The 15,061-nt window shown below is 54.8% G+C and overlaps 1 protein-coding gene across 1 annotated transcript; it reads right to left on the bottom strand.

Annotated features, from left to right (window-relative positions):
• Positions 1–374: 374 nt before the first annotated feature.
• Positions 375–6,484, bottom strand: AQP2 (aquaporin 2). The gene is made up of 4 exons (XM_066208270.1): positions 6,089–6,484; positions 4,130–4,294; positions 3,291–3,371; positions 375–2,368 (listed from the first exon to the last, which is right to left on the bottom strand). The coding sequence occupies exons 1-4, from the start codon at positions 6,452–6,454 to the stop codon at positions 2,153–2,155; spliced, it is 828 nt and encodes a 275-aa protein (XP_066064367.1). The 5' UTR covers positions 6,455–6,484; the 3' UTR covers positions 375–2,152.
• Positions 6,485–15,061: the final 8,577 nt, after the last annotated feature.

The raw sequence follows: 15,061 nt of genomic DNA, 5'->3' as shown, positions 1-15,061 counted from the left end.
GTATTTGATCCCCGTGTCCACATTCAGGGGGTGAAAGGGAATTTAAAGCACTTCATGTAGAAGAGGAGAGCCATTATCAGACATGAAATCTCAGGTTCAGGCCCCATGGGACTTAAACATCATCAGGGTAAATAATAAATTAAATGCTTCAATCTGGAGAAGAGACATTAAGCATACCAACGTTAATTTAAATAAATAATTGAATTCAGCTGTGGCTTTTTGTACAGCAGAACATGCCCAGGGCGACTTCTGGAAGTCTGCGGGGAGTTTCCTGCACGCAAACATGGATTCATTTTCCTTTAAAAAGCATCAAAAACCCCACACGACTTTTTAAAGTGAGCATTTGATAACAGAAATACAATTTGACACTGGGATTGATTTAAAACACGATTTTATTGCCATTGCTGGGAACAGAGGGAATTTTTGAGAAGGCTCTTCTGAGCGAAAATTCAAGTTCACCATCGAGGAGCAAAGGGAAGCAGAATCCCCGTTTTTGGGTGGATCAAACCAGGGCTGGAAGTGCTGCCTTGGCAAAGCCCTCTGGGGGTATTTGCATGGATTGGCTGTGGATAAACGCCTGGTCTGGGCCAGATCAAAGCTGGGCTCCCTCCTCACCCCTCCAGCAACAGCCACTCCAACATCTGAGGAGGAGCACGGGGAGAAAGGCAAGGATGGATCTGGAGGGGATGGTGCCAGCAGGGCAGAGTCAAGAGCATCCTTTGGTTGGGGGGTCCTGTCAGAACAGGGGGAGGGAAATGATCCACAATGATTCATAAATTATCCCTCATGACTCAGAATTGGGCCCAGTCTCATTGAATATTCCCATTAACAGCCTTTCCAGAGAAATCTTGGTGGGGCTGACACTGATGGAGCAGTGCTGGAGACATGCTGGGATTCACCCTGGGCATGGAGAACTTGGGGCAGAGCAAGTGAAATGGGGTTAAACCAATGGCTGAAAGAGCCAAGTTCACCCAAACACCAACCCAAACTCCTTGGCCAGGCTGAGGACCATGGCCAGGTCCTGACAGGGCAGAGGGAAGGGGTGGAAGGGGTTTGGGGGGTCTGGAGTGACGCAGCCATGAGAAAGGGGTGTAAGAAGCAGGTGACAGAGATGAGAGGGAATTCCTCCCTGTGAGGGTGAGGAGGCCCTGGAACAGATTTCCCAGAGCAGCTGTGGCTGCCCCTGGATCCCTGGCAGTGCCCAAGGCCAGGCTGGACGGGGCTTGGCGCAGCCTGGGACAGTGGGAGGTGTCCCAGCCCATGGCTGGGGTGGGATGGGTGGGGTTTGAGGTCCCTTCCCATCCAACCCATTCCACAATTCTGACTCTTCACACCCGGAACACGCTGGGTGTGAAATCTCTCCTTTGTGTGTTCCAGGTGATCTGAGCATCCGAGGGGAACAGGACCAGATGAAAGAAAGGAAAACCAGGGAGAGAGAGGAAGGACAACCCTGGCCCAATAATAAGGTGTGTGTGAGTTTGGGCTGTAACCCAGGTTTGTCGTTTCACAGGAGAGAGGATTTGCAAGTGCCCCAGCGCGGCCTGCAGGGACTCGTGGCCACGCTCCCAGTCCCATCTTCCCAGGAAAGCCCCTGTGGGAACACCTCTGTGTCTCGTGGCGGGTGGGAAGTGGCACTTTGGTCCCTTTCACAGCAGAACCTGTCGTGTGGGACACTCGTGGCTCAGAGTGAGCGCCCCTGCTCCTGCTCCTGCTCCCAAGTGTGAGCCAAGAGCCGAGCAGGGACCGGAGACGGGAGCAGAGTTCAGCAGCAATGAGGCATCGGGTGGCAACCTCCACACCCAGGGTAATGAACACTCTTCAGGCTCCTCGGAGCTCTCCGGGAGGGAACGGCCTCAGCCAAGCTCCGTGTCCTGCGAGGGGGACGTGGAAGAGGACATCCTGGGGAGATCCCTTGTTCCTGCGAGGTTGGGATTCACTGGCTCTCCCCCAGATCAGAATCCACCCAGGCATGGAGAGAGCTGGGGACAGGAGGTGTGTGGGACCAGCACAGCATCTCCCCGGGAGAGGAGTCACCTCCAGTGCCCCAGGAGAAACGGAGGGAGAGAGGGGCGAGGTGAGCTGCTCCTCTGGACGAGCACTAGAACCACGCCAGAGGTTTCCAGCCCCTCTCTGGGCCCAGGGAGAGGTTTGGCTACACCTTCTCAGACATCCCCCTGGGCAGGGTCTGGGGGGAGTGCAGCTCCACGGACTGGCGCCGCCGGGCCTCGCGCTCAGCCCAGTCCGGTTCGGGCTCGCAGCCCTTGAGGATGGCCAAGCGCTCCGAGAAGGTTTTGGCCTGCGGGAACAGGATGTAGTTGTAGAGGATCGAAGCTGCTGCAGCCCCGATCAGGGGGCCCACCCAGAACACCTGGGGAGGAGAGGAGAGTGGGGTGAGCAAAACTCAGCCTGGCTTTGGAGGGTGGGGAGGAACTGGGATCTCTGAGGGGCGTTCCAGGGGCTCGGGTTCCTGCCTGGGAACAAAACACCAAGTCAGCTCTGCTTTGGCCATCGCTGGGGATCTGAGCTCCCCTCCAGTGCCTGGATATTCCCAACCATCCTCTTCCACCATTCCCCCTCTGCTCAGAGTCTGCGTTAATGACAGGACCATTGGGAACGTGCTGAGTGATGTGGCATCATCTCGAGGAGCATTTTCCTACCCACTCATGGATTGCTGTGGGAGGAGGAGGAGAAGGAGGAGGAGGAGGAGGAGGCGGCACCAGCCTGGGCCAGACACCTTGGAACACACCAGGAACCACCAGAGCTCTGCCTCCAGCTGGGCTCTTTGCAGGTGAAAACAATAAAATCATGGAATCTCCTGAGCTGGAAAGGACCCACAAAGATCCTCAAAATCCAGCTCCTGGCCCTGCTCAGGACAACTGCCACTGATGTTCCTGAGAGCATTGCTGAGATGCTCCTGGAGCTCTGGCAGACTGAGCCATGGGCATTCCCTGTGGAGACTGGGAGTGTTCCCAAAGCTATACCTAGATCCAGGAACCAGGAAAGTTCCCCAAGACTGACAACAGCTCCACGTTGCTCCACAAAATTGGTTTGGTTCCCTGTGCTCAGTCACGTCAACAGACCTCACACCCTGATCCTGTTGCAATGCTCCCAGTTTGGAGTTTGGAAAAGCCAATTAAGCACCCAGCAGCCCCACCTCCTGCTCCTAATCTCTCCATCTTTCCTCCAGCTGGGAGCTGGTGTGGAAATGCCGGGAATTCATCTGGCTTGGTGAGTTTCGAGGAATATCGGCAGTTTGGGGGCCTCATCCAACCCAAGCCCCGAGTTCTCACCCAGTGGTCGCTGAAGTCTCCGACGACGACAGCGGGAGCGAAGGACCTGGCGGGGTTCATGGAGCAGCCAGTGTAACGGATCTGCCGGGAACACCACGGCCCACGTCAGCATTAACCCTTTATACATTTATAAGTTTTAAAAAATATTGGGGTGCCATCAGGGTGATTCATCCCCCTGAGCTGCTGCTTCATCCTCCAGCATTCCTGCTCCAGGGAAAGGGATTCCAGGAGCAGTCACCACCTGAGTCAACACTGTGAGGTGTCTGGGCTCCCGTGTCTGGACTGTGGTGCTGCTGTGCTGCAGCCCAAGGGCTGCAGGGGTGAGCTCCCAGTCCCGCAGAAAATTCCCTCTCCTGCCTCTGAGGACAAGAGAGGAACAGTCCCACGGACACAGGGGCTCGTGGAGCGTGGGGGATGGAAGGTGTGGTGTGACCAGCAACATTTCCCTGCGTGCACTGGGTGTGGGGGCTGCTTTGGACCATCACTCAGGTGGGATTTCCCTGAGTGTCCATCCCAAATCCCAAACCCTTCCCAAGCTCATCATGCTCCGGAGAGCCCCAGCTGCCAACACATTCCCTCCAGGAGAGATCCCACGGATCCCTGGAACTCCCTACGGGACTCAAGGAGAAGCAGAGTCCAGAAAATCAAGCTTTTCATGCCAAATAAAAACTGAGCTCAGGCCACAGCTCTCCCATGACTTTGGTGGGATTTCTCCTTCTGTCTGCTGGAAAACCAGAGGTTACAAATCCCCCATCAAGCCTGGAGATGCAGCCAAACCAACTTCGGGCATGAACAGAAAAAGAACCCCAAAAGAGCCAATTTTGGGCCCATCCACTCACTCCAAGGAGGTGCCCCACGGCCACGGAGAGGCCGATGGAGAGGGCAGGGGAGCCCAGGTTGTCCTCACGCCGCTCGTCTGTGGAAGCAAAGACGCACAGGACCAGCTGGAAGGTGAGGAACAGCTCCACCGTCACTGCCTGCCCCGTTGTGGTCTCATTGTGCAGCTGGGACGGGAGGAAAAACAAGTTCCAGGGCTGAGTTCCATGAGTAGATGGGAAATATGGAGTACAAATCCAAAATCACCAAAGGAGACGGGAGATTTTTGGCACCAGTGAGAAAAAACTTCCCAGGTAGAAGAAGTGGCTCAGTGGGAAATGCTTGATCGGCCTGTCAGGAAATTTTATTGGCTTTTTTTGGGTATTTTTTCCTTCCCCCCCCCCCCCACCCCCCCCCCCACCCCCCCCATACTCAAAATCCCTTTTGGAAAACTTTACAAATTGCATTTTGAAGACTTCGAAAAGAAATATTTTGGCATGAAAAAGGAAAAAAAAAAATCCTTTTCCACACTTATTTGACTCAGGGAATTTGTCAGGTCTGATCTGGAGCTGTTCCTGGCTGCACCCCCTCTCCTCCAACTCAATCCCTTCTTTCCCTGTGTCCCCACAAATCTAATCCCATTGCTCGGCGATCCCAGGAAGGTCCCAACTGCCCTCCTGCCCGAGCTCCAGAGTCAGATCTTCCTCATTCTCCTCCCCAGTATTCCCCTCCCTTTTTATAGGTATAATCAGTGCAGGCAGCCACATGATGAACTGCCCACAGGGGAAAAAAATCTCGAAATCCCCAGTTCTCACTTTTAGGTGGTTTAAGCTGTAAACCAACCAAGCTGGAGCAGTCTGAGTCTCCCTTAAACCTCCCGCTTTTATTACCCTCGGTCATTACCAGCCTAAATCCCTTTGTTCAGATTAAACCACAATCCCTCTTTTTAACCCTCTTAATCGCTCTGGCAGTGCAGCGAAGTCCTGGCAGTGCCTCCCTGCTGTGGGAAAGGCCATTTCCATGTGCTGCTTCCCAGTCCAGCTCCCTTGGGGTTGGGTGATGCTGATCCCGGCAGGTGCCTGTGCCCACCTAGGATGGTGGGCACGGAGGGGGGACAGTGAATCCCTGGGTTTCAACTCCTTTTCCCCTCCTGTTGTTATGTGCAGCAGTGGAGACAGTTGGAGAATCTCCCACGGCTTCCTAAACTTGCCTGGATTTATTTTTTTCCCTGTCTGAAACCAGCCCGAGATCTTTGTGAAGCTTTAGGGAATCCACGTGTTGGGTTTTGGGATGAGACAGCTGGATCTGGTGTGACCATCCCGTCACAATGGGAAGCAACGAGCTGAATCTGATGAAAACCTGGGATTTAGACCAAAATCTCTCCTCTCCCCACCACCTCAGCAACCTGGAAATCGTGGCTTTGCCAAAGCAGAGCCAGGAAAAGGCTGCCTGTACCCACAGCAGAGGGGAAATTGGGATGAGCCTGGGACAAGAGGAATGCAGAGGTGGTATTTTGGATGTGTCCTTCCTTAAACTCCTGGGATCCCCAGAATCCACGTGCCCCCAGTACAATCCCAGGGAAAAATGAGGTGGCCGTGACTCCAAGGGAGGTGCCTGTGGCCGGCTGAATCCTTCCTCTGCCTTTTGCCCTAAGAACAGGGCACATTTTGGGCACCAATATGAAAAGAGGATAAATTTCCCAGGTGGAAGAAGTGGCTCAATGGGAAAAACTTGACTGAGCTCAGGAAATTTTTAGCCCTAAAACCAGAGGAGGAAGACGAGTCCTGACTTCACCCCTGCTCCTGGCAGGACCCTTGGAGCAGCAGGGTCCTGGTGCTGGGCTGCGGCACTCGGAGGCTTTCTCGCCGACTCCAGAGCGTCTTTGCTGGCCGCAAGCCCCTTCCTGGCACCCCTCAGCCTTCCCAAACACCCTGCCCAGTGTCCCCACAGCCTCCCACGCCCACCCTGCCCCGAATCCTCACCTTGTTGAGGGCCAGGCCCTGTCGGGAGTCGGCCGGGGTGATCTGGTGCAGGATGGCAGCGCCCACCACCCCGCCCAGCAGCTGGGCCACCACGTAGAAGAGGGCGCGGAGCAGGGAGAGCTGCGAGCCCAGCAGGCAGCCCAGGGTCACGGCGGGGTTGATGTGGGCGCCGCTGACGTGGCCCAGGGCCTGCACCAGGGTGCCGATGGCCAGCCCGAAGGCCAGCGCGATCTGCAGCGTGGTGGGCGCCGGCGCCGAGGGCCAGGTCAGGGCAGAGCCCAGGCCGAAGAGGACGAAGACCAAAGTGGCCAGGAACTCGGCCAGGACGGCCCTGGTGAAGGCGATGGAGCGCAGTTCCCACAGCATGATCCCGCCCGGAGTGTCCTCGGTGCCCGCCTCTCCCTGTGTCCCCGAGGATGACCTGGGACAACATTTATATATCTGGAGGCGGATCAGCTGCTGAAGGGGATGGGATCGTGGTCCCAGGAAATCTGATGCTTTTTTCCTTCCGTGTTCCAGCTGAGGGAACATCAGATCCTGCCCCTTCTGTTAAAGCCGGGGAATGTGGTGCTCGCCGCCCTTGGGAGGTCATGGATCAGCCTCCAGCAGTGCTGGGAAGGACTGCTCCCTTTCTCTTGGGCTTCCTCACCTGGGATCTGTCCCCAGAGCTGCAGTGGCAGCGGGATACTGGGAGCATGGAAAGGGCAGGATGCAACGGGGGGTCTGTGGAGCTGGAGCTGAGGTCGGGTTGTGTTGAAAATCAGGTCGTGGGCTGTGATTTAACAACCAGAAAAATCCAGGAATATGGAGGCATTCCTGGGGGTGTCCTGTGCAGGGCCAGGAGCTGGATTCCATGATCCTTGAGGGTCTCTTCCAACGGAGGATATTCCATGGAAAGTGAGTGCGGGGGAGGCACAAAAGTGATTCACTACAGCTCAGCTCCTAAGAGTAGCAGAATTTTGCAGCCTGGGCACAGATTTCCTACCCAGAAAATTTGGAACCAACCCCAAAGCAAAGACTGTCAAAAATTCCCATGTGAAAATGTGAGCCCAGGGCTGGAGCACCAACTGTGCCCTAATTATGGTCATTTTGGTCAACTCAGCTCTTCAGAAATGTCCTTTTAGTTCTTGATGTCAATCCCAGAGTGAGAATTTCTTCTCTGGGATTTGGTTCTTCCCATCTGCTCCTTGCCCAGAAAGTTTCTTTTCCCTTTTCTCCACTTCCCATTCCTGAGGGATATCTGTAAAACCTCTTCCTCACCTTGTCATTGGGGTTGGCGGCTTTACTGGAGATTGAGGAGCTGGTTTTTCCTCTCCAGAGCCGATTCTGTGGTGGGATCACTCCCCCAGCTGTAACTGGAAGGACTGTTTCATCCCAGAGGGATGCAGAGCACCAGGACCAAGTGTCCACTTTTGGGCTCTACAATAAACTGAGTATTTTTCCCTTCCAGAGGACCATGGGACTGATGGAAAATGTTCTGTATTGCTGGAATTATATCATGGAATGATGGGGTATCCCAGGCTGGAAGGGACCCACAGGGATATGTGCAGGTTCTTTTTCCATGATGGGGGGAACAGAGCTCCCAGGTGGAGCAGCGGATGGATGTTGGTCCCTTCCAATGGAACCATTCTTCTCATCTTCCCCTGTCTCCATTGTCTCCCTTCCTTCTTCCTCCTCTTTCCCCTTCCTCTTTTATTTCTCCTTCTCCCTTCTTTTTCCCCATCCCCTTTCTTTCCCCCCTTCCTCCTTCCCATCTCCTTCCCATCTTCTCTCCTCTCCTTCCCATCTCCTCTCCTTCCCATCTCCTCTCCTTCCCATCTCCTCTCCTCTCCTTCCCATCTCCTTCCCATCTCCTCTCCTCTCCTCTCCTCTCCTCTCCTCTCCTCTCCTCTCCTCTCCTCTCCTCTCCTCTCCTCTCCTCTCCTCTCCTCTCCTCTCCTCTCCTCTCCTCTCCTCTCCTCTCCTCTCCTCTCCTCTCCTCTCCTCTCCTCTCCTCTCCTCTCCTCTCCTCTCCTCTCCTCTCCTCTCCTCTCCTCTCCTCTCCTCTCCTCTCCTCTCCTCTCCCTCTCCCTCTCCCTCTCCCTCTCCCTCTCCCTCTCCCTCTCCCTCTCCCTCTCCCTCTCCCTCTCCCTCTCCCTCTCCCTCTCCCTCTCCCTCTCCCTCTCCCTCCCTGTAAAAATTGGTTTTTGGGAATATTGCTCTTAAAAAGTGAGGGACTGTGGAAAAAAAAAGTCCAGCCCATGGCTGAGTCTGAACAAGGTGGGACTGTGGTCTGATAAAACCTTTTGCTCTGAAAATCCTCCCCTCGGATTGTGTCTTGCCCCGGCATCTCTCCAGCCGGAGCTTTTCCATCAGTGGAGTCACTCCCATAAAACAGGTTTGGAGGCTAAAGGGATTTGGGTGCTGCTGAGCCTCAGGATCGTGGTCCTGGCCAGGCTCGTGCTCCACACGCCTGGCACAGGGCTCAGCCCTGCTCAAGGCAGGAGTCACTCAGGGCTGCAATTACTGCAGGGAGGATGGAGAGCAAATCCGGGTAATTACTGGAGCTCATACCCTGCCTGATTAGTGGTTACCTGTGGGGAGTGTGGTGATGTCTCAGTGCTCAGGACTAATTAAAAGGAAGGAGAAGTCAGCAGGATTAGTTCTGAGCAACTTAAAAGTCCAACCTCATGGTCCTGACCTTTGTCTGGAGATGCAAAACTCATTGCAGCTCATTTGTAATGAGCTTGGAGATGCTGGTGCTGAAATTGGAGATGTTTGTTTCAAGCTTGGAGCAGTCTGTGCCGTGGCTGGGGACATCCTGTGGTGCTGGACTGTGGGGAAAGGGTCAGAGCTGCATTTTGAGACCGGCTGTCTTGGTGTTCACGGCATTTGCTGGGAGACGGTGTTTTCCAGCAACAACAGCCCATCCCAGCTTTCCCCAGAGACCCCCAGCACTGTCATTCCACTGGTTTTACAGAGGAATTCATCCCTGGCACAAAACCGGACCCTGCTGACTCCAGGCACCGAGCCAGTGGAAGAGCCAAGGCTTCCTGGCAGTACCACAGCTGGGCACTGCCCTGTGTCTGGGAAAAATGGGAGACCCCACAAGCTGAAGGGTTGGGAACGGGCTGTTGAATCTGCGCTTGTGTCGATGAGGGGATCCTGGAGCTGCTGCAGGTGATGGAAATATGGCTTTCCACCTCACCCCAGGTGTGCTGCTGCTTTGGGAGCAGCCAGGAGCATTCCAGCCCTGCAGGGAATCCAACGAGTTTGGGAAAGTGCGTTATTTTGCCTGTTAAGCCCAGCACCTGGAGTGTGACGGTGTTATCAGCCCTCCCTGGGACCAACTGCAAATTTAACGATCTCGAGGAGTGGGTTGGCATCTGCAGAAAGCTGAATCCCTGTGGGTGCCTCATGTTGGAACCTGTGTTGGTGCCTCATGCTGGTGTCCTGTGTTTGGAGCCCCATTTTGGTGCCCTGTGTTGGAACCCCGTGTCTGGAGCCCTGTATTGGTGCCCCGTGTTGGTGCCCATGTCTGGAACCTTGTGTTGGTGCTCATGTGGGTGCCTCAGGTTTGGAACCCCTTGTTGGAGCCCCGTGTTCCAGCCCATGTGGGTTCCCTGTGTTCATGTCCCATGAAGGAACCTCATGTTTGGAACCCCTTGATGGTGCCCTGTGTGGATTCCCTGAGCTGGGGTCTCATGTTGGTGGCCGTGTTGGTGCTTCATGTTGGAACCCTGTGTTTGGAACCCTGTGCTGGTGTCCGGTGCTTGGAGCCCTGCGTTTGTGCCCGTCTTCAGAACTCTTTGTAAAGGTGCGTTGGTGCCGTGTTTGAGCCCTACGTTGGTGCCTGTGTTGGTGCCTCATGTTTGGAGCCCCGTTCTGGTGCCTCATGTTGGAACCCTGTGTTTGGAACCCCACGTGGGTTCCCTGTCTTTGGAACACCATTTTGGTGCCCTGTGTTGGAACCCCGTGACTGGAACTCCGTGTTGGTGTCCCATGTTGCAGGGCCGTGTTTGGAACTCCATGCTGGTGCCTCATGTTGGTGCTCCATCCTGGTGCCCAGCGTTTGGAGCCCATGTTGGCACCCCATGTTTGAACCCCGTGTTTGGAGCCTCATGTTGGTGCCTCATCTTTGAACCCTGTGTTGGTGCCAGTGTTGGTGCCCTTTGTTTGGAATCTGGTGTTGGTGTCCATGTTTGAACTCCGTGTTGGTACTTCGTGTTTGGAATCCTGTGTTTGGAGTCCTGCGTGGGTTCCCTGTGATTGGAATCTGGTGTTGGTGCCTCGTGTTTGAACCCTGTGTTGGTGCCTCATGTTTGGAACCCCATGCTTGGAGCCCTGTGTTGGTGCCCTGTGTGGGTTCCCTGTGTCTGGAATCTGGTGTTGGTGTCCATGTTTGAACCCTGTGTTGGTGCCCCGTGTTTGAACCCCATGCTGGTGTCCATGTTTGGAACCCCGTGTTTGGAACCCTGTGTTTTGGAATCCTGTGTTTGGAGCCCTGTGTTGGGAGTCCTGCCTGGGTTCCTTGTGTTTGGAACCTGGTGTTGGTGCCGCGTGCTTGGAACCCTGAGCTGGTGTCCATGTTTGGAACCCCATGTTGGTGCCTGTGTTGGTTCCCTGTGTGGGTTCTCGGTGTTTGGAACCCTGTTTTGGTGCCAGTGTTGGTGCCCTGTGTGGGTTCCTGGTGTTTGGAACCCCGTTTTGGTGCCAGTGTTGGTGCCCTGTGTGGGTTCCCCGTGTTTGGAACCCCGAGCTGGTGCAGCATGAAAGGTCCTGGTGCCACGTTTTGAAGAATGTTTTGCGGGTGCCGTATTTTGAGGAACGTTTTGCAAGGCAGGGAATGGTTCTTGCACAACCAGGAGCTCCTCCAGTGCTTTAGATGGCCCTGATATCTCTGCTCCCCTGGCTTCCAGGAAAGTATAAACATCCCGAGGTATCTCCATTCCATCTGAAATACCTCGGAGCCACAAAAACACTTATTGCATAAACAATGTGCAGGTTTCCTGCTCGCATCCGATCTGTCACAGGAGTCCCACGTGCTGCCCAGACCCCGCTGGAAATCCCATTTTTTTGCTCTTTTCTGGAAGCAGGGAGCACCTGCAGGCAACTCTCCCTCCTCTAGAACAACCTAAAGGACAACCTGAACTGCTGCTTCCCATGGCAGCAAATGCCCTTTTCATTGGACTCTGGAGAATCCACCACTGGAATAAGGCTTAGGAGAAAATTTTGTACAAACTTGGATGGTTTTGGTTCGGCTGTTCCTTGAAATGCAAGATTTCCGTCCCACAAAGGAGGGGGAAAACTGGAATGTGTAAAACTGGAGTGGGAAAAACTGGAATGGGTAAAACTGAAATCCTCTCTTGGAGAGTTGTCCAGGAGCAGCCCTTAAAAGAAAAAAAATTAAATTCTTGTATTGTGACAAATTCTCTTCTTGGCTGAGGTTCTCTGTTGGCTGCCTGGAAAAAAGGATGTGCTGGAGCCTTTGGTCCCATCCTGTTCCCAGCAGTGTGGGGAATGGCAGTTGGGGCCTTGGGAGGCAGATGGGAATGGAGGGATGGACTCATTCGTGTTAGGATCAGCAGGGGCACAAACCCCTCGGTCTGGCTTCCATTTGGGAATTGGAACAGCATCAGTTTGGCTCCAGGGACCTTTGCACCCTTGATGTCCTGATCCTGGTGGGAAATTCCCAGACAGGAGGGGCTGTGAGTGGGGGTCCCTCAGCAGGGACAGGACCAAACACAGGTCCCTCACTGTCCCTCAAGCTGGGCTTTTCCAGGATTCAGCTCCTGCTGCCTGATTCCAGACTGGTTTGGGTTGGAAAAGATATTAAAGACCACTGAATTCCAACCCCCTGCCATGGGCAGGGACACTTCCCACTATCCCAGGCTGCCCCAAGCCCCATCCAGTCTGGCCTTGGACACTTCCAGGGATGCGGCAGCCACAGCTCCTCTGGGAAATCCATTCCAGGGCCTCCCCACCCTCACAGGGAGAATTCCATCCCAACATCCCACCCAACCCTGCCCTCTGGCAGTGGAAGCCATTCTCTGTGTCCTGTCCCTCCATTCCTTGTCCCAAGCCCCTCTCCAGCAAGGAGCTGTGGCACAGCGAGGGGAGGGTTAAAGTCCCTTTTGGTGACCATCAGGAGAAGGGATTTTCTCCCACTGCCCAGTTCCATCCAGAGGACGCTCACCCAGGGGAGCAAAGTAGGGAGAGAGTCCCCACCTCCTCTGCCTTTCAGGCCAAGTCCTAAATCCCTTTTCACACAAAGATTCCGTTGGCTCTGGCTGTGTTTGTTGTTCCTTAGGGAGTCACGTGGATTTACTGCTGCCCCGATTCCCTCCAGTGCCTCCCAAAGGGACCTTGGGTGCGGGCCAGGAGCAGAACCCGCCTGAGAGGCTTTGCTTGGTTTCTTTGTCCCATCTCAAGGACTTGCAAGTTGAGTCCTGAATGTTTGCCCGGGCATTAGTGCAGGCAGACAGCAAGACTGGTGCTGCCAGAGCCAGGCCGTGGATCCTACTGGGATTAGGACATTCCCGTGGCTGTGGAGATCACGGAGTCTTTTGGCCCAGCAGAAATCATGGAATAATTTGGGTGGGAAGGGACCTTAAAGCCATCCTGTCCCACCCCTGCCATGGGCAGGGACACCTCCTGCTATCCCAGGTGGCTCCAAGCCCTGTCCAACCTGGCCTTGGGCACTTCCAGGAATGAGACAGCCACAGCTTCTCTGGGATTTGACCATTCCCAACATCCTGTGACATCAAAGATGGAAGTTGGGACCTCCCTTCAATCCCACCTAAGAGAGGGCAGAAAGGAAAACATCCTTCCCATGTTTTGGTGCTGACGTTCAAGTCAGGGCTTATAAGCATTTAAGGAAAATAATGAATGCTTTTCACTGAAATCCATGAAACAACTCCAGCCAGATTCCATCCAGGACATCCAGAAACCAGCAGATTCCCAAGTGATGGAGCCCCCATAGCCTGGCCAGGTGGTGGAAGCTCTTTGCCACCTGCCTGGGCAGGAATGTGACATCAGTGAAGAGCAGGGAGGGTGGGACACGACCCTGCTGACAGAGCTGGGCAGGAGAGCTCGGCTCCAGCGGGCTTTGTTTGCAGAACCAAACGCCTCAAAGAGCCCCAGTGCTGCGGGTGGGTCTGGGGAGTGGCTGTGACATCGTGCGGTGACACTGAGCAGTGACGGGCAGTGACACGGGGCAGTGCCGGGCTGAGCTCGGATTTACTCATTTTATGTAAATCTCAGTAATCCGGTGCCATGGGCTGGAAGGGAATGAGCTCTGGGGAGCTCCAGGTGACCTCGGAGTTAAAAATGAAAATTAAAAACAGTGTTGGATGCTGCTGGGAATTGGTCCTGCTGGTGGCTCTAGGAATGATGTCCCGTCTCCCCTCCTCGCCTGGCTCCTGCAGCCCCTTGTTCCCTCCAGCCCCGGGGATCCAAGGTTCTTGTTCTCATTCCCTGTCCCTTCCTGTCCTGTCCCCTGCACATTATCCCTGTGCCAGCACCTTTCCTGGGGAGCTGCTCCTGGTGAGAAGGTGCAGGGATGGGCAGGGAAAGAAGAGGGTTATTTCCAAAAATCCCTCTAAAAAGCAGCTGGGATTGAGGGAGAAAGAAAAAGGGTTTTGGCTTCTTTTACCTGAGCCCAATGTCAGTCGACGGCCCTCGTGGGCCAGACACAGCAGAGGCACTGCAGGGAACTTTGGGGTCCACAGGGGAAAAAAACCAGGATAATTTTCAGGCTGAAATGCAGCAATCAGAGGAAGCTGGAGAAAATGTTGGATTGCACCAAATCCCTCCTGGCCTTTACATGGAACACTCCCAAATCAATTTCTCAGTAAGAAGGTGCTTCTGCCTCTGCTTTGGGGGAGTGTGGAGCTGGAAGTTTGGTGTAGAGTTGGGATCTGGGTGTGGATCTGGGATCCGGATCTGGGATCTGGATCTGGGATCTGGATCTGGGATCTGGGTACGGAGCTGGGATCTGGATGTAGATCTGGGATCTGGGAACTGAGTTGGGATCTGGGTACAGAGCTGGAATCTGGGCATTGCAGTTGAGATCTGGGCATGGATTTGGGGCTGGAGCTGGGTATGGAGCTGGAATCTCTGTATGGAGCTGGGATCTGGGCATGGAGCTGGGATTGGGGTGTGGAGCTGGGTTCCGGCAGCCCCAGCATTCCCAGTTCCTGGGTTCCCGAGTCCAGTGGGGTTTGTGCAGGAGCAATTGATGGCTGAAGGTCGATCCCACCCAGGACGGGATCCAGGGAAGTCGCGGTGCAGCTGCTGGGCCACGGCTGGCCCGGAGCCAGGAGGACAGGGACGGTTTCTGTGGACATCCAGCAGCTGCCCCCTGCCTGGAGCTGTCCTTCCTGGGGCTGGAAGGGACTGGAAGCCATTCCCAGGCTCTGGGACAGCATCAGGAGCAAGGTTGGGAGCTTGTGACGAATTCCCAGAGTTCCATCCCACCAAGCTGCCTCCGGGAGCTGCTCTGGCAACCTCCAGACACAGCAAACGAAACCCTCACGATTCTCATGATTCCTGCGTTGCTTCAGGAAGTTTCTCCCATGGAGATTGAGCCTGGGACAGTGGGAAAAGCAGGGAAAAGGGCAGAACAGCTCCACAGGCTGGACCCCCATGGAAAGGCCTCCAGGGTTGGCTGCAGCCCTTCCCACCAGCCTGGATTGTGCAGAGGTCTCCATGTGATCAACAGCTGGAAAAGGGCTGGGACAGGCTCCAAGACTGCTCCCAAAAGTTCTGGTTTTACACAGGAGGTGCAGACAGGAAATCCAAGCTCTTGCTTTTCAGTTTTCAGTGGAAGGGCCATTTATCTTCCCTCCTTCCTTCTCTTTTCAGGACCTCTGTCACCTTCCATCCTCCACGTCCCCCTTCTCCTTCTGCTTCTCAGACCCGTCCTCAGCACCGAGGCTGAAATGGAGAGAACACCCAGGTGGGTTCTAAAAGCTCTGTCTCCTTCCCGCTGTG

Source organism: Chamaea fasciata, unplaced genomic scaffold (genome assembly GCF_029207755.1).
Source record: "Chamaea fasciata isolate MVZ Bird 193981 ecotype frontalis unplaced genomic scaffold, bChaFas1.0.hap1 SCAF_192, whole genome shotgun sequence".
Taxonomy (NCBI): Eukaryota; Metazoa; Chordata; class Aves; order Passeriformes; family Sylviidae; genus Chamaea; species Chamaea fasciata.
This window is presented reverse-complemented; position numbering and strand designations above follow the sequence as displayed.